Source organism: Chlorocebus sabaeus, chromosome 6 (genome assembly GCF_047675955.1).
Source record: "Chlorocebus sabaeus isolate Y175 chromosome 6, mChlSab1.0.hap1, whole genome shotgun sequence".
Taxonomy (NCBI): Eukaryota; Metazoa; Chordata; class Mammalia; order Primates; family Cercopithecidae; genus Chlorocebus; species Chlorocebus sabaeus.
The window spans coordinates 12,111,503-12,130,263 of record NC_132909.1 but is presented as its reverse complement, the minus strand read 5'-3'; the positions used below and the strand labels follow the sequence as shown (position 1 = coordinate 12,130,263).

General features: G+C 49.3%; 1 protein-coding gene across 1 annotated transcript in view; it reads left to right on the top strand.

The window, feature by feature from the left end:
* Positions 1–4,698: 4,698 nt before the first annotated feature.
* MEIOSIN (meiosis initiator) overlaps positions 4,699–18,761 on the top strand; it is a 36,439-nt gene continuing 22,376 nt past the window's right edge. Inside the window, exons 1-3 of the mRNA XM_073017249.1 lie at positions 4,699–4,769; positions 9,691–9,795; positions 16,731–16,860. Coding sequence (XP_072873350.1) covers positions 4,699–4,769; positions 9,691–9,795; positions 16,731–16,860 — 306 coding nt within the window. The remainder of the gene's footprint in view (positions 4,770–9,690; positions 9,796–16,730; positions 16,861–18,761) is intronic.

Here is an 18,761-nt window from a genome sequence, read left to right as displayed (position 1 = left end):
ATGTTGGTCAGGCTGGTCTTGAACTTCTGACCTCGTGATCCACCCTCCTCGGCCTCCCAAAGTGCTGGGATTACAGGCATGAGCCACCGCGCCAGGCCCATCCCCTCCCTTCTTACCTCCTGATTTACAAATGACAAAATTAAGCCTTAGGAGGAAGGAAAGTCCCATGCATTAGGAGTTAGTCCACATCACAGAATAGCAGCTCCACATCGCTCGAGCCCAGGAGTTCGAGGCAGTTAGCTAGGGTTACACCACCGCCCGGCCCGCCATGGAGTTCAGCCTGGGCGACAGAATGAGACCCTGCCGTCTCTTTTTGGGTGACAGAATGAGACCCTGCCGTTTCTTTAAAAAAAAAAAAAAAGAAGAAAGCCGGGCGCGGTGGCTCACGCCTGTAGTCCCAGCGCTTTGGGAGGCGGAGGCGGGCGGATCGCGAAGTAAGGAGATCAAGACCATATTGTCTAACACGGTGAAACCCCGTCTCTACTAAAAATACAAAAAAATTAGCCGGGCGGGGTGGCGGGCGCCTGTAGTCCCAGCTACTAGAGAGGCTGAGGCAAGAGAATGGCGTGAATCCAGGAGGCGGAGCTTGCAGTGAGCCGAGTCCGCGTCAGCCAGGGTGGGACAGAGCGAGAGTCCGTCTCAAAAAAAAAAAAAAAAAAAAAAAGCAGCAGCTCTACGAGGGCAGAGATAATTGTGTACCTTGTTCAAGCACCTAGAACAGCGTAAATATGTGTTCAGTAAGTATTTATTGCATCAGAACTATATGCCAGACACCCTGCAGACAACCCTAGTAAGAATTACCATCCTAAATTTTTAAGGCAGAAAGAGATTAAGCCTCTTGTCGCTGGCAACACAGCCAAGAAAACGATTTGAACTGAAATATATTGGATTTCAGGGCTTCTACTCTTGACTAGATCGTTAGATCACCTCCCCTTAAGATGTATTTTCCAGGCTGGCTGCGGTGGCTCACGCTTATAATCTCAGCCGGGAGACTGGATTTAGTCCAGGAGTTCAAGACCAGCCTGGGCAAAAAAGTGAGACCCTCAGCCAGGCGCGGTGGCTCACGCCTGTAATCCCAGCACTTTGGGAGGCCGAGGCGGGCGGATCACGAGGTCAGGAGATCGAGATCACAGTGAAACCCCGTCTCTACTAAAAATACAAAAAATTAGCCGGGCGCGGTGGTGGGTGCCTGTAGTCCCAGCTACTCGGGAGGCTGAGCCAGGAGAATGGCGTGAACCCGGGAGGTAGAGCTTGCAGTGAGCCGAGATGGCGCCACTGCACTCCAGCCTGGGCGACAGAACTAGACTCCGTCTCAAAAAAAAAAAAAAAAAAAAAGTGAGACCCTCGTCTCTACAAAAAAAAAGGGGGGGGGCAATTATTTTATTCTTTTTCATTTATTTATTTATTTATTTATTGAGACCGTCTTGCTCTGTCGCCCAGGCTGGAGTGCAGTGATACCAGCTTATTCAACCTCCACCTCCTGGGTTCAAGTGATTCTCTTGCCTCAGTCTCCCGAGTAGTTGGGACTACAGGCGCGCCCCACCACGATTACGGTCGTGCACCCCCATGCCTGGCTAATTTTTGTATTTTTAGCAGAGACGGGGTTTCACCATTGTTGGCCAGGCTGGTCTGGAACTCCTGACCTCAAGTGATTCGTCCGCCTCAGCCTCCCAAGAAGGCCCAATTCAAATGGCCCTCCTCTTTGAGTCCTTTCCCAACGTATTGTTCTCTGCATTAACCGAGTTCCCCTCTGACCGGATTCTCATGTGTCGGAGGTTCTCATGGCCTTGATTGTACTGGGAAGACAGTGGCTAAATTCCCACCATCCAGCCTGGTGCTTGGCACATAGGAGGCCCTCATGAAACAAGAACTGAAGGGAAAACGTGGAAATGGGGCACCACAGGGCCAGAAGGGACACAAGCGAGCTCTCTCGCTCTCTTCCTGAGAGTTGGCAGTTGGGGAAACCCAGTCTCCTTGGGATGCAAAGGCCCTGGACCACGGGGGTCGTGCAGGGGCGTGACCGCTTAAAAAGGCGGGTGGCTGAGCGGGCGTTGATTGGCCGCCTAGCGGCTCACGCCGGCAAAGGCCTTGTCGGAAGGCTTGAGGCCCAGCTCACGCTGTGCAAGACGACAGGGCCCTTCCCGAGGCGCGCGTGCGCACGGCCACTTGCACCCTGCCCTTTCAACCCCGTCGTCTCGTGCCCAGCACACCTTGGCTGGAACTGGTGGGGGCGTGGCCTGGCCTCAGGAACGCACTCTTGCTCTGCTCTTCACGCCTCGCGCGGGATCCTCGCGCCGGGAGGATTCGCAACCAACCCCAAGCGGGGTTGGGAACGTGGTGTCCGAGACCGTCTGGGACCCCCGCGCGCGCGGCCGTCTTTCAGGGACCCGCGCGAGACGCTGTCTGATCGGGCTCCCTAGAGTGGGGCCCGGAGAAACCAGAACGGCGGGGGCAGCCTCACGCCATTTTGCACGCCCTGAGGCGGGTGCTGGAGGCCAGGGGGAATGGGGCGCAGGGCAGGGTGACTCCTCCAGCACTAGCTGGGCTTAGGGGAACCCGGGATCCCCACAGGAACCTCTCTCGGGGGGTCTCAGGGGAATAGAACATGCTGTGGGTGCAGGGCCGCGGGCGAAGGAGTATGGGTTTGAAGGCAGGGGTCCAAGTTCGAGTTTGAGGAACGGAAGACTCTGTTTATGTTGGGGATCCGGGCTCTCGAGTTCCGATCTGGGATCTCGGGGTTTGTGTCTAGGGGTGACTAGTTCTGGAATCTGAAGGGCTTGGGTTTTGTGACTGGAAGCTTTCTCCTTGGAATCCAGAGATGCTAATTTGGGGATCTGGAAGTCTTAGTTCTGAGTTATGATGTAATATTTTGAGAGTCTGGAGCCTGATTTGGGGCAATTGAAGCCTCAGTATAGATGTAGGGCCTAAATCCCAATGTAGCCTATGAGGCTTTAGGATCTGGAGTTGCAGTTCGGGTCTTTAAAAGCACGTTTTAGGGCCCAGAGTGCCCACATTGAGTATGGGAGCACCCAGTTTTAGGGTCTGGGGTTTCAGAGTAGGACCCACATTCGAGATCTCAGTTTTAGGGTTGGGACCACAATTTGAGGGACAGTATGGGGGCCTAAGAGGTCAATTTGGAGGAGTGAGGTTTGCTTCATAGGGTCCTGGATTTCTTATTTTAGGATATAGGTTCATAGTGTTACAGCTTGTGGTCTGTAATCTTAGTATTAGGATCATATTTGGAGATCAGAAGTTGACAGTTTGAGGGTCTGGGGTATCTCAGTATTACAATTTAGGGTTTGTAGGTTTGGGAGGGCTCCTTTTTTTTGTTTTTGAGATAAGATCTCACTTTGTCACCCAGATTGGAGTGCAGTGGTGTGATTTTAGCTCACTGTAGCCTTGACCTGGGCTCAAACAATCCTCCCACCTCAGCCTCCCAAGTAGCTGGGACTACAAGCATGTGCTACTATGCCCAGGTAATTTTTTTTTTTTTTTTTTTTGTAGAGGTGGAGTTTTGTCATATTACCAGGCTGGTCTCAAACTCCTGAGATCAAATAATCCTCCCACCTTGGCCTCCCAAAGTGCTAGGATTACAGGCAGAAGCCACCATGCCTGGCTTTGGGAGGGCTCCAAAGTGAGGATTTAGGTCCTCATTTTGGGACTCTAAAGTATTAGTTTTAGTGTCTTGTTTTTTGGGGGTTTTTTTTTTGGTTTTTTTTTTTGGGACGGAGTCTCCCTGTCTCACCCAGGCTGGAGTGCAGTGGTGCGATCTTGGCTAACTGCAGCCTCTGCCTCCCGAGTTCAAGCAATTCTCCTGTCTCAGCCTCCCGAGTAGCTGAGACTACAAGCGTGTGCCACCACACACAGCTAATTTTTGTATTTGCAGTAGAGATGAGTTTCACCATGTTGACCAGGCTGGTCTCGAACTCCTGACCTCAGGTGATCCACCTGCCTTGGCCTCCCAAAGTGCTGGGATTACAGGCATAAGCCACCACCCCCGGCCAGTTTTAGTGTCTTAAAATCACAGTCTGTAGGTCTCAAGCCACACTTTTAAGGCCTGGTAGTCTCTGTTTCAGAGTCTGGCATCTCACTATTAATGTCTAAGTTCTGAAGTCAAGCTTAGGGGTTTGCTGGTTTTAGTTTTAAGTCTGGATCATGATTTAAGGCCCAGATTTATAATTTGGGATTCACAGATTTGAGTTTAGAGGTTTAGGGGTTTGTTTTTGTTTTTTGAGACACAGTCTTACTCTGTTGTCCAGGTTGGAGTGCAGTGGCTTGATCCTGGCTCACTGCAACCTCCGCCTGCTGGGTTTGAGTGATTCTCCTGCCTCAGCCTCCCGAGTAGCTGGGATTACGGTTGTGCACCCCCATGCCTGGCTAATTTTTGTATTTTTAGTAGAGACGGGGTTTCACCATGTTGGCCAGGCTGGTCTCAAGCTCCTGACCTCGAGTGATTTGCCTGCCTCGGCCTCCCAGAATGCTGGGATTACAGGTGTGAGCTACCACTCCCGGCCAAGGTTTAGCTGTTTAATTTGGGTCTCTGGGCCCATAATTTGTTGGGGGCTGGGGACTCTTATTGTGGGATCTCTGGGTGCTCAAAGGAGCATCACAGGGAAAATGAAGGGTGCCCATCAGGCTTCCTGCCCATCATTCCCGCAGTCTCAGAGGTCACTAATCATTCTTTTTCCCTCTTTGCAGATGTTCAGTTCCAGCAGATGCTTGTGTTCCTCTGAACAGCCCAGAGCTAGTTCAGTGGGTCCCAGTGACAGGTAAGGGCTTGCCCCATCTCCCTTATAGCCCCAGCCACTCTCATTGAATAATAACAAAAACATTTGCTGAGCATTTACCATTTGCTAGACTCTTTGCCAAACCTTTTGTTTGTATAACTGTTAATCCATACAACAACCCCCATGAGGAAGTGTGTGCAAAGATGCCTTCCATTTTCCAGATGAGAATACTCTGAGGTGATTGGCAAAGATCATTTATTTCTTACTTATTTATTTATGAGACAGGGTTTCACTCCCATTGCCCAGGCTGGAGTGCAGTGGTGCGATCCCAGCTCACTGCAACCTCCGTCTCCCGAACTCAAATGATTCTCCTGCCTCAGCCTCCCGAGTAGCTGGGACTACAGGCACATGCCTCCACGCCTGGCTGTTTGTATTTTTTGTAAAGATAGGGTTTTGCTATTTTCCCCAGGCTAGTCTTCAACTCCAGGCTTCAAGTGATCTGCCTGTCTCAGCCTCCCAAAGTGCTGGGATTACAGGTGTAAGCCACCATGCCCGGCCCAGGTCTTTTTTTCTTTTTCTTTTTTGATTTTTATGGCAAAGATAACTTCTAAGGTCCTTGCAGCCTGTGACATTCTGAGTTTGTTTGTTTTCAGAGATACAGTCTCACTCTATTGCCCATGCTAGAGTGCAGTGGTGGCATCATATAGCTCACTATAGCCTCGGATTCCTGGTTTTGAGCCTGGGCTTGATCCTCCTGCTTCAGCCTTCTGAACAGCTAAGATTACAGGCACATGCCACCACACCCAGCCAATTTTTCTATTTGTTGTAGAGACAGGGTGTTGCTATGTTGCTCAGACCTGTCTGGAACTTCTGGCCTCAAGTGATCCTCCTGTCTTAGCCTCCCAAAGTGCTGGGATTACTAAGCCACCACGCCCAATTGACATTCTGAGTGTCTTTCTTTCTTTCTTTCTTTTTTTTAGACAGAGTCTAGCTCTGATGCCCAGGCTGTAGAGTGCAGTGGCGTGATCTCGGCTCACTGCAACCTCCATCTCCTGGGCGCAAGTGATTCTCCTGACTCAGCCTCCCAAGTAGCTGGGATTACAAGTGCCCGCCACCACGCCCAGCTAATTTTTTTTTGTATTTTTAATAGAGACAGGGTTTCACTGTGTTGGCCAGGCTAGTCTCAAACTCCTCACCTTGTGATCCACCTGCCTTGGCCTCCCAAAGTGTTGGGATTAAGGCGTGAGTCACTGCACCCGGCCCATTTTTTGTTTGTTTGTTTGTTTTTGAAATGGAGTCTCGCTCTGTCGCCCAGGCTGGAGTGCAGTGGTACGATCTTGGCTCACTGCAAGCTCTGTTCCCAATTCACGCTATTCTCCTGCCTCAGCCTCATGAGTAGCTGGGACTACAGGTGCCCACCACCATGCCTGGCTAATTTTTTGTGTGTGTGTATTTTTAGTAGAGACGGGGTTTCACCATGTTAGCCAGGATGGTCTCGATCTCCTGACCTCATGATCCACCTGCCTCGGCCTCCCAAAGTGCTGGGATTACAGGCGTGAGCCACCGCGCCTGGACTTTTTTTTTTTTTTTTTTTTTTTTGAGATGGAGTTTCACTCTTGCTGCCCAGGCTGGAATGCAATGGCGTGCTCTTGGCTCACTGCAACCTCTGCCTCCCGGGTTCAAGCAATTCTTCTGCCTCAGCCTCCCGAGTAGCTGGGACTACAGGCGTCAGCTACCACGCCCAGCTAATTTTTGTATTTTTAGTAGAGACAGGGTTTCACCATGTTGGTCAGGCTGGTCTGAAACTCCTGACCTCAGGTAATTCAACCACCTCGGCCTCCCAAAATGCTGGGATTACAGGCGAGAGTCACCAAGCCTGGCCTCTTTCTTTTTTTTTTTTTTTTTGAAACAAGGTCTTGCTCTGTCACCTAGGCTGGAATGCAATGGTGCAATTCCAGCTGACTGCAGCCTTGACCTTCTGGGCTCAAACAATCTTCCCACCCCAGCTCCCTGAGTAGCTGGGACCATAGGTGCGCACCACCACGCCTGGCTAATTTTTGTATTTTTCATAGAGATGGATTTTTGCCATGTTGCCGAGGCTGGTCTCAAACTCTTGGGATCCAGTGATCCACCCAGCCTCCCAAAGTGCTGGGGTCACAGGCATGAGCCACCACACCTGGCTCTTTCTTTTTAGACAGGGTCTTGCTCTGTTCCCCAGGCTGGAGTGCAGTGACATGATCACAGTTCACTGCGACTTTGACCTCCCAGGCGGAAGCAATCCTCCCACATCAGCCTCCCACGTATGCAGGACCACAGGTACACTCCACTAAGCCCAACTAATTTTAAAAAAAGGCCAGGTGTGGTGGCTCACACCTATAACCCCAGCACTTTGGGAGGCCAAGGTGAGTGGATCACCTGAGGTCAGGAGTTTGAGACCAGCCTGGCCAACAGGGTGAAACTCTATCTGTACTAAAAATACAAAAATTAGCTGGGCATGGTGGTGGATGCCTGTAATCCCAGCTACTTGGGAGCCTGAGACAGGAGAATCACTTAAACTCAGGAGGCAGAGGTTGCAGTGAGCTGAGATGGTGCCATTGCACTCCAGCCTGGGTGACAAGAGAGAAACTCTGTCTCAAAAAAAAAAAAAAAAAAAAAAATTGTGGACATGGTCTCCCTATGCTGCCTAAACTGCTCTGAAACTCCTAGGCTCAAGTGATCTTTCTGCCTCAGCCTCCAAAAGTGCTGGCATTACAGGCGTGAGCTGTCATGTCTTTACTTCCATTCTTTTATTCACGCATTCTTTCATTCATCAAGCACCTACCAAGTATAATGAATCTTTTTTTTTTTTTTTTTTTTTTGAGACGGAGTCTCGCTCTGTCGCCCAGGCTGGAGTGCAGTGGCCGGATCTCAGCTCACTGCAAGCTCTGCCTCCCGGGTTCACGCCGTTCTCCTGCCTCAGCCTCCCGAGTAGCTGGGATTACAGGCGCCCGCCAACTCACCCGGCTAGTTTTTTGTATTTTTAGTAGAGACAGGGTTTCACCGTATTAGCCAGGATGGTCTCGATCTCCTGACCTCGTGATCCACCCGTCTCGGCCTCCCAAAGTGCTGGGATTACAGGCTTGAGCCACCGCGCCCAGCCTAATGAATCTTATAGATGGAATTGTCACAGCAGATTAGGGGTTGGATAAGATTTCTCCCTCCCTCCAAAGTCTGGAAAAATAAAAAATAAGGTCAGAGTTCATGTTAACCCCTACCATCTCCCCCCAGTGATTTTCCATCCAACTATCTCTTCATTAACTCCAAAATTAAGCATCTACGGGGTTATGTCCTGATAAACCTATCATAAATTGAAAATACTGTATGTCAAAAATGCATGGTTGATGGCTCATGCCTGTAATCTCAGCACTTGGTAAAGCCAAGGTGGGCTGATCACTTGAGATCAGGAGTTCGAAACCAACCTGGCCAACATAGTGAAACCCCATCTGTACTAAAGATACAAAAATTAGCTGGGCATGGTGGTGCACGACTATAATCCCGGCTACTCAGGAAGCTGAAGCAGGAAAATCACTTGAACCCGGGAGGTGGAGGTTGCAGTGAGCCAAGATCACGCCACTGTACTCCAGCCTGGGCAACAGAGCAAGACTCAGTCTAAAAAAAGAGAAAAAAAACATGGCTGATTGGGAGCTGTGGCCCAGTGTTGCTGCCCAGCACAGTAAGATAAGTATGACTTCTACTGAATTTGTATGGCTTTCACACCATCCTAAAGTCAAAAAATGTTAAGTCCAACCATTATAAGATGAGGACTGTGTGCTTTGTTCAGGTTCTCTACCTAAATACTATGCTCAGAAGAAGCACCATGAAGAAAATGAAGAATGCCTATCCCGCTGCCCATTCCTCCTGGAATTTTAGAGTTGCCCACAATTCATACTTTCATCCCCCTTTCTAGATGTGAGGGTCCTTGTATTGATAAAGACTCTTAGTTACAATAAACAGAAACCTAGCAAAAACTGGCTTAAGCATAAAAAGGGATTTATTGGATCTTTTTTTTTTTGAGATAGAGTCTCACTCTGTCGCCCAGGCTAGAGTGCAGTGGCGCGATCTTGGCTCACTGCAAGCTCCGTCTCCTGGGTTCACGCCATTCTCCTGCCTCAGCCTGCCGAGTAGCTGGAACTACAGGCGCCCGCCACCTCGCCCGGCTAATTTTGTATTTTTAGTAGAGACCGGGTTTCATCATGTTAGCCAGGATGGTCTTGATCTCCTGACCTCGTGATCCGCCTGCCTCGGCCTCCCAAAGTGCTGGGATTACAGGCGTAAGCCACCATGCCCGGCCTATTGGATCATTTAAACAAAAAATTCAGGGGTGTCAGCCTTGGCTGGTTCCAGGATGGAGGTTAAATTATGTTGCCAGGAATCTGTTACTCTTGGTTCTGGTATTGTCTGTGATGCCTTCTGTCTCAAGCAGGTTGTCCCTTTGTTTTTTTTATCTTATCTTATTGTTTGTTTGTTTGAGATGGAGTCTCGCTCTGTCGCCCAGGCTGGAGTGCAGTGGCGTGATAGCTCACTGCAACCTCCGCATCCTGAGTTCAAGGGATTCTCCTGCCTCAGCCTCAGCTTCCCAAGTAGCTGAGATTACAGACATGTGCTACCAGGCCAGGCTAACTTTCTTGTAGTTTTAACGAAGACGGGGTTTCACCATGTTGGTCAGGCTGGTCTCAAACTCCTGACCTCAAATGATCTGCCTGCCTTGACCTCCCAAAGTGCTAGGATTACAAGCGTGAGTCTTCGTGCCCAGCTGCAGGTTGTCCCTTTGGAAGGGCAAGATGGTTCCCAGTAGCTCCAGGTCCATATCTTGCCAACTCCATATACCCAGAAGAGAAAGCCTCTAAGGTTGATGAACTCTGATTGGCCAAACCTAGGATTACTACTCCAACCCTGAACCAATCACTGTGACTATTCTTGGCAGGACCTTGGTTTTGTGCTCCCTAGTGGAAGGGGAAGATAAGGTCAGCCCCTCTGAACTACATGGACTGAGAATGGAGGAGAAATTGTTGCTCAAAGGAAAATTGAGGTACTGTTAACAGAAAAGGGGGGATTGGATGTTGGTCAAGCAAAAACAGCCCATTCATCAACACCTCTTACCCCTAAAATCCTTCTGACAAATGACTGTCCGCCCGCTTTCTTTTTTTTTTTTCCGAGACGGAGCTTCACTCTTGTTGCCCAGGCTGGAGTACAGTGGTGCAATCTCGGCTCACTGCAACCTCCACCTCCCGGGTTCAAGTGATTCTCCTGCGTCAACCTCCTGAGTAGCTGGGACTACAGGTGTGTGCCATCACACCCAGCTAATTTTTTGTATTTTTATTTAAAACGGGGTTTCACCATGTTAGTCAGGCTGGTCTTGAACTCCTGACCTCAGGTGATCCTCCCGCCTCGGCCTTCCAAGGTGCTAGGACACAGGCGTGAGCCACCGCACCCGGTGCCACCCGCTTTCTTGAACTAACATTTCATGAACGCTCCTTATGTACCAGGCACTATACAAAACACCTTGCAGACAGGATCAAGGTTTTCCTAACCACCTCCGTTTTGTAAAAGAGGAAGAAACAGGCACAGAGAAATGAAAGCAGTTGCCCAAAGTCACACAGCAAGTGGCGGAACTAGGATTGGAATCCCAGTGTTTCTGCTTCAAAAACTTGAGCTTATATATCAACCTTTATGCCACCTCCTGGGACTGTCCCCTGCTTTGTCCCACTTTAGGGCAGCTTTTACTCTTACATCCCTACACACTATTAAAACAAATGAAGGCCAGGCACGGTGGCTCATGCCTGTAATCCCAACACTTTGGGAGGCCGAGGCGAGTGGATCACGAGATCTGGAGATTGAGACCATCCTGCCCAACATGGTGAAACCCCATCTCTACTAAAAGTACAAAAAAGAAATAGCCAGGTGTGGTGGTACATGCCTGTAATCTCAGCTACTTGGGAGGCTGAGGCAGGAGAATCGTTTGAACCTGGGAGATGGAGGTTGCAATGAGCCGAGATCATGCCACTGCACTCCAGCCTGGGCAACAAGGCGAGACTCCATCTCAATAATAGTAAAGTAACTAGGATATGTTCAGGTTGATTATCTCAGGGAAAAGGAAACTTGGGAATTAGTTTCATAGATCACTTCAGAAGTCTAAGAGGCTATCCCAAGACCTCTCAGTATTCATTAATTCAATAATTTTTTACTGAGTAGGGCGCAGTGGCTCATGCCTGTAATCCCAGCACTTTGGGAGGCCAAGGCGGGCGGATCATGAGGTCAGGAGTTAGAGACCAGTCTGGCAAATGTGGTGAAACCCCATCTCTACTAAAAATACAAAAGTTAGGAGGCGTGGTGGCGGGCACCTGCTATCCCAGCTACTTGGGTTTATTTATTAATTATAAATATGAACTCCATGAGGGCAAGAATTGGTTTGTTTGTTTGTTTGTTTTCGAGGCAGTCTTGCTCTGTTGCCCAGGCTGGAGTGCAGTGGCGGGCTCTTGGCTCACCGCCACCTCCACCTCCTGGGCTAGTGATTCTCCTACCTCAGCCTCCCAAGTAGCTGGGATTACCCACAGGACAAGAATTTTTGTCTTATTTATTGCTAGATCCCAGGCTGATTTATCCATAAAATGCAGAAAGCACAGTGCTTGGAACCCATGATACTTTTAGGGGCTCAGGAAAATATTCCAATTCCTTTTAAATTAGAACAAAAAATAAATATCACCCCATCTGTAGTATACTTGTCTTTATATCAATACTATCATAAATCACAATTGTTAATATTTTTTTTCCCCCGAGACGGAATCTCACTCTTGTTGCCCAGATTGGAGTGCAGTGGCATAATCTCAGCTCACTGAAACCTCCGCCTCCTGGGTTCAAGCGATTCTCCTGCCTCAGCCTCCCAAGTAGCTGAGATTACAGGCACCCGCCACCATGCCTGGCTAATTTTTGTATTTTTAGTAGAGACGGGATTTCACCACGTTGATCAGGCTGGTCTTGAACTCCTGATCTCAGGTGATCCACCCACCTCGGCCTCCCAAACTGCTGGGATTACAGGTGTGAGCCATCACGCCCAGCTTAAAATTTATTTTTAAAAGTTTTTTGTAGAGGCAGGGTCTCACTATGTTGCCCAGGCTGGACTCAAACTCCTGGGCTCAAGGGGTCATCCTGACTCGACCTCCAAAGTGCTGGGATTACAGGTGTGAGCCACCACACCCAGCCTTGTCTCTACAAAAAAATTTAAAATATAGCCTGGCCTGGTGGTGCGTGCCTAAAGTCTCAGCTACTTGGGAGACTGAAGCAGAAGGATTGGTGGAGTTCAGGAGTTTGAGGTTACAGTGAGCTATGATTGTGCTATTACACATCAGCCTGGGTGACACAGCAACTTATTGTCTCTTTAAAAACAAACAAGCAGGGCCAGGCACAGTGGCTCATGCCTGTCCCCGCACTTTGGGAGGCTGAGGCAGGCGAATCACGAGGTCAGGAGATCGACACCATCCTGGCTAACACGGTGAAACCCCGTCTCTACCAAAAATACAAAAAATTAGCCAGGCATGGTGGTGGGTGCATATAATCCCAGCTACTTGGGAGGCTGAGGAAGGAGAACGTGAGGCCAAGGAGGTGTGAACCCGGGAGGCGGAGCTTGCAGTGAACTGAGATCTCGCCACTGCATTCCAGCCTGGGTGACAGAGCAAGACTGTGTCTCAAAACACAAAAACAAACAAACAAAACAAAACAACAACAACAAAAACCAGGGCAAAAGAACATTCCAAACAGAGGGAATAGTAAAGGCCCTAAGGCAGAAATAAACTTGGCAGTCTAGAGAAACAGAAAGAAAACCCATGTGGCTGGAGCTGACCTATTCCCTGAAAACCCAGAGGGCACAGCTGAGATTAGTGGATGCAAATATAGAGACTGTGAGGGAAGAAACTGGCTAAAACCCAAACCATCCAGCAAAGAAAGTGGCAGCCCTAGCAGGTGGTCCCTGGCTCCTGGAGGCCCCTGAGAGCAGAGCCCAGGTTGTACTTACTCAGGACTACTGCCCAGGGGATGCCAAGACTTTGGGATTCCCAGCCACTCAGTTGCTCCCTAACCTCTGTGTTTGCCCAGAAGTTTCGCCCAGTGCTTTGTAAAACCCAGAGTAAATATCCAGGGACTATGGTTTATAGGAGAGACAAGGTCAAATAACAACTTGAACTTTATAAGTAGACCTGGACACTTTTTCTTCCTTGCTCCCTGAGTTGTTTCTTGCCAGGTCTTCCAAGGGCCCCTCTAGAACACACGGGAAATAATGTGCAATATATATATATTTATCAGGGCTAGACAGGAGTTTAAGGTCAGCCTACTCAATTTACCTCTAAGGATAGAACCCCAACACCCCCTTGGCTCAAAGTTATGGTTTCTACCAGGAGGTAATTTGAGGACTCATCAGTGATTTTTTTCTTTTTCTTTTTCTTTTTCTTTTTTTTTTTTTTTTTTTTTGAGACGAAGTCTTGCTCTGTCGCCCAGGCTGGAGTGCAGTGGCCGGATCTCAGCTCACTGCAAGCTCTGCCTCCCGGGTTCACGCCATTCTCCTGCCTCAGCCTCCCGAGTAGCTGGGACTACAGGCGCCCGTCACCTCGCCCGGCTAGTTTTTTGTATTTTTTAGTAGAGATGGGGTTTCACCATGTTAGCCAGGATGGTCTCAATCTCCTGACCTTGTGATCCACCCGTCTCGGCCTCCCAAAGTGCTGGGATTACAGGCTTGAGCCACCGCGCCTGGCCATTTTTTTCTTTTTTTGAGACAGAGTTTTGTTCTGTTGCCCAGGTTGGAGTGCAGTGGTGCGATCTCAGCTCACTGCAACCTGTGCCTCCTAGGCTCAAGCGATTCTCCTGCCTTAGCCTCCCGAGTAACTGGGATTACAGGCACTCGCCACCACACCCAGCTGATGTTTGTATTTTTAGTAGAAACAGGGTTTTGCCGTGTTGGCCAGGCTGGCCTTGAACTCCAGGGCTCAAGTGATCTGCCTACTTCAGCTTCCCAAAGTGCTGGGATTACAGGTGTGACTCACCATGCCTGGCCAACGTTTTATTTTTTTTGTAAAGGCGAGGTCTCACTTTTTTGCTCAGGCTGGTCTTGAACTCCCTTGCTCAGGTGATCCTCCCACCCTGGCCTCCCAAAGTGCTGGGATTACAGATGTGAGCCACCACACTTGGTCAAAAGCAAAACACAGCCTCTTGATGTATTAGTGACACTGCACTTGCTACTTAGCATTCAGATCAATTTCCTTTTACAAGCTTCTTATTTTTACTTCTTTTTTTTTTTGAGAGTCTGGCTCTATCGCCCATAGTCTCAGCTCACTGCAGCCTCTGCCTCCCAGGTTCAAGCAATATTCGTGCCTCAGCCTCCCGAGTAGCTGGGATTATAGGCACATGCCACTGTATCCAGCTAAGTTTTGTATTTTTAGTAGAGATGAGGTTTTGCCGTGTTGGCCAGGCTGGTCTCGAACTCCTGACCTCAAGTGATCAGCCCACCTCAGCCTCCCAAAGTGCTGGGATGGCAGGTATGAGCCACCATGCCTGGCTTCCTTTTACAAACTTCTATAACACCAAGCAACACTTTTTTCTTTATCATGGCCAGCTTCATAGACATGTGCAGTCACATAGGGCCCTGTGCTTAGGATGGTTCGATGCTTGGTTTGATGCTCTGCTCTCAGCAATGTTTTTGTTTTGTTTTGTTTTTAAGACGGAGTTTTGCTCTTGTTGCCCAGGCTGGAGTGCAATGGCATGGTCTTGGCTCACCACAACCTCCGCCTCCCAGGTTCAAGCTATTCTTCTGCCTCAGCCTCCCTAGTAGCTGGGACTGCAGGCATGCGTCACCACACCCAGCTAATTTTGTATTTTTAGTAGAGACAGGGTTTCTCCATGTTGCTCAGGCTGGTCTCAAACTCCCGACCTCAGGTGATCTACCTGCTCAGCCTCCCAAAGTGCTGGGATTGCAGGCATGAGCCACCACGCCCGGCATGCTCTCACCATCTTTACATTCTCAATTTTTGAATAAGAGGCTCCATATTTTCGTTTGCAATGGCCCGTTAACCCAGTAAATTATGTAGCTTTTTCTGGTCTTACTTGCAATTTTGTTTGTGTGACAATTTGATTAATTACTTTAGCCCCAACTATACTGTAATCTCCAGAACAAGGGGCTGTATGTGTTCTTGGTGTTTTTTGTTTTATTTTTCAAGACAGGGTCTCATTCTTTCACCCATACTGGAGTATAATGGGGTGATCAGAGCTCACTGCAACCTCGACCTCCCTGGCTCAAGTGATCCTCAGCCCCCCAAGTAGCTGGGACTATAGCCATGTGCTACCTAGGTGGTGGAGCGCACTTCTTTTTTTTTTTTTTTTTTTTTTTTTTTTTTTTTTTTTTGAGATGGAGTCTCGCTCTGTCACCCAGGCTGGAGTACAGTGGCGTGATCTCGGCTCACTGCAATCTCCGCCTCCCAGGTTCATGCCATTCTCCTGCCTCGGCCTCCTGAGTAGCTGGGACTACAGGCGTCCGCCACCATACCCGGCTAATTTTTGTATTTTTAGTAGAGATGGGGTTTTACCATATTAGCCAGGCTGGTCTCGAACCCCTGACCTTGTGATCTGCCCGCTTTGGCCTCCCAAAGTGCTGGGATTACAGGCATGAGCCACTGCACCCGGCCAGCGGAGCATAATTCTACAAAAAATAAAAAAGTTAGCCAGCCAACGATTCTCCTGTCTCAGCTTCCCAAGTAGCTGGGGTTACGGGTGCCCACTACCATGCCCGGGTAATTTTTTTGTATTTTTAGTAGAGATGGGGTTTCACCATGTTGGCCAGGATGGTCTCGAGCTCCTGAGCTCAAGTAATCCACCTGCCTCAGCCTCCCAAAGTGCTAGATTACAGTCGTGAACCACTGCGCCCAGCCAACACAACTTATTTCATGTCCTTATTTATTAATTCACTTAGCAAATACACAGCGAGTCATCACAATATGCCAGACCATGTTCTAGGTGCTAGGGGTACAGTGGTGCCCCCAACACAGGTGACAGCCTGGTGAAGTGATCAGAGGTGTGTGAGCACCAGGGCGCAGGGACCTTAGCAGAGCCACCTCACCCATCCTGTGGAATGACAATCAGTTGATGGGAGAGAGCCAAAGGAAGCAAGAGAGGACACCAGAATAGTCAGCTGGGGCAGGATGCAAATGATAAGCCACATTAGGAACTTTTCTTTTTTGAGGTAGAGTCTCACTCTGTCGCTCAGGCTGTAGTGCAGTGGCGTGATCTCAGCTCACTGCAACCTCCACCTCCCGGGTTCAAGAGATTCTCCTGCCTCGGCCTGCCCCAATAGCTGGGATTACAGGTGACTGCCACCCTGCCTGGCTAATATTTGTATTTTATTTATTTATTTATTTATTTATTTGAGACAGAGTCTCACTTTGTCTCCCAGACTGCAGTGCAGTGACACAATCTTGGCTCAGTGCAACCTCTACCTCCTGGGTTCAAGGGATTCTCCTGCCTCAGCCTCCCAAAGTGCTAGGATTACAGGCATCAGCCACTGCACCCACCCCACATTAGGCACTTAAACTTGATCCTTAACAATGAGATGACATGGAGAGGTTTGAAGCAAGAGAGTGACGTGGTCAGATTTGTGTTTCAGAAAGGTCACCCTGACTCTAGCAGAAAGTAGGGGTGGAAGAGGCCAAATGGCAGGGTTGAGTGAACTATTGGGATGTTAACACATGGACTAGGGCAGGGCTGTGAGGTTGAAGAGAAGGCGATGGAGGAGGAGTGGGTAAGATTTGGTGACTGATTAAGGGCTAAGGGAACGTAACAAGTACGGGTGATGCCTGGGGTTCTGTCTTGAGTGTCCAGGGTAGGGTGCAGGCAGCCCTAAAATGGGTAACACAGACAGGAGGTTTGCGGGTTAGATGTGGAATTCAGTTTTGGATGTCCTAACCAAAACCGGCTCCTGTCCCCAAACAGGAATCAGAGGAACCAAAACCAGCTCCTGTCCCCAAACAAGAAGCAGAGGAAAAACCACACTACCAAGCTGCAAGAGTTGGCACTGCTGCTGCCCATAGCCCTGAAGACGGGGACCAAGAAGCTCACAAAGGTACAGGGACTAGAGGAGAGGGGCCAGATTTGGGAGGCAGGTCTTTAAATAGCAGCAACTGGGTCACCCTCTCCTGGGAAACCTAGACAGATCCTTTCAGTGGCAGCATTCAAATGGGAATGGGGCTACTCTGAACGGGAATTTCTGGGAGTCTGTGATCCCATAACTAGGTGCCTGGAGGATGCTTTTTTGCAAAGGAGACAGGAGAAACCGGGCTGGGGAAATAGAGATAGCACAAAGATCATTGTTCCAGGAATCAAATAGCCATGGGTTTGAGCGCTCTAGCTTCACAGCTGCAGAACTCTGGGCAGTTCCTCAGACTACCCAGACTTTCTTTTTTTCTTTTTTCTTTTTCGCTTTTTGAGAGGGAGTCTCGCTTTGTTGTTCAGGCTGGCGTGCAATCTCGGCTGATTACAACCTCCACCTTCTGGGTTCAAGCAATTCTCAGCCTCCCGAGTAGCTGGGATTACAGGTGCCCACCACCACGCCCAGCTAATTTTTGTATTTTTAGTAGAGACAGTTTCAAAGTGCTAGGATGACAGGCATGAGCCACTGTGCCTGGCCAACTTTCTAAGCTTCAGTTTTCTCAACTGTCAAACAAGGGAAAAGAACTCTTGGAGCCGGATGCAGTGGCTCACGCCTGGCATCCCAGCACTTTGGGAGGCCGAGGCAGGCGGATAACCTGAGGTCAGGAGTTCGAGACCAGCCGTGCCAACATGGCGAAACACCATCTCTACTAAAAAGGACAAAACTTAGGCCGGATGCTGTGGCTCATGCCTGTGATCCCAGCACTTTGGGAGGCTGAGATGGGCGGATCATGAGGTCAAGAGATCGAGACCATCCTGGCCAACATGGGGAAATCCTATCTCTACTAAAAATACAAAAATTAGCTGGGCATGGTGGCGCGTAACTGTAGTCACAGCTACTTGGGGGGCTGAGACAGAAGAATCGCTTGAACCAGGGAGGCAGAGGTTTCAGTGAGCCCAGATCATGCCACTGCACTCCAGCCTGGCAACAGTACAAGACTCCCTCTCAAAAAGAATTAATTTTTTTTTTTTAAAAAGACAAAACTTAGCCGGGTGTGGTGGTGGGTGCCTGTAGTCCCAGCTACTCAGGAGGCTGAGGCACAAGAATCACATGAACCTGGGAGGTAGAGGTTGCAGTGAGCCGAGATTGTACCACTGCACTCCACCCTGGGTGACTCTTGCTACCCAGAGACACTGTGAGACCAAAATGACAATATAGCTATGACAGGCCCAGTGCATAGCATGCCTCAAGTAAACGTCAGTTTCCCCTCTAGCACCTTGTTTTGTGACCTATGGGTATCATCTCTATTAGGCAGGAATAGGTAAGGTTTCCCTCTGTGTCCCCATAGGCTACTCCAGAAATGCATATAGTGCTAAGCTAACACCTTGTGCCCAGTGGGAGTACCTTAATATGAAATTCAGATCTTGAAGGCTTGGTAGGATATTTTCCTGCTCTGTTTCCTCTCATGCATTCATCTACTCATTCATTCATCAGGCATTATGAAAGATTGTTGGATGCAGGCAGCTGTTCTGTTACAATAGGGAGAAGCAAGGAAATTTGAGACTCAGTGCTCATCCTCTGGGAACTCAGAATCTGGTCAGGAAAATGGAGATTTGAACACAGGGGCCAGGCATGGTGGCTCATGCCTGTAATCCCAGCACTTTGGGAGGCCGAGGTGGGTGGATCACCTGAGGTCAGGAGTTCAGGACCAGCCAGGCCAACATGGTGAAACCCCATCTCTACTAAAAATACAAAAATTAGCTGGGCGCAGTGGCTCACTCCTGTAATCCTAGCACTTTGTGAGGCCGAGGCTGGTGGATCACTTAAGGTCAGGCGTTCAGGACCAGCCTAGCCAACATGGTAAAACCCTATCC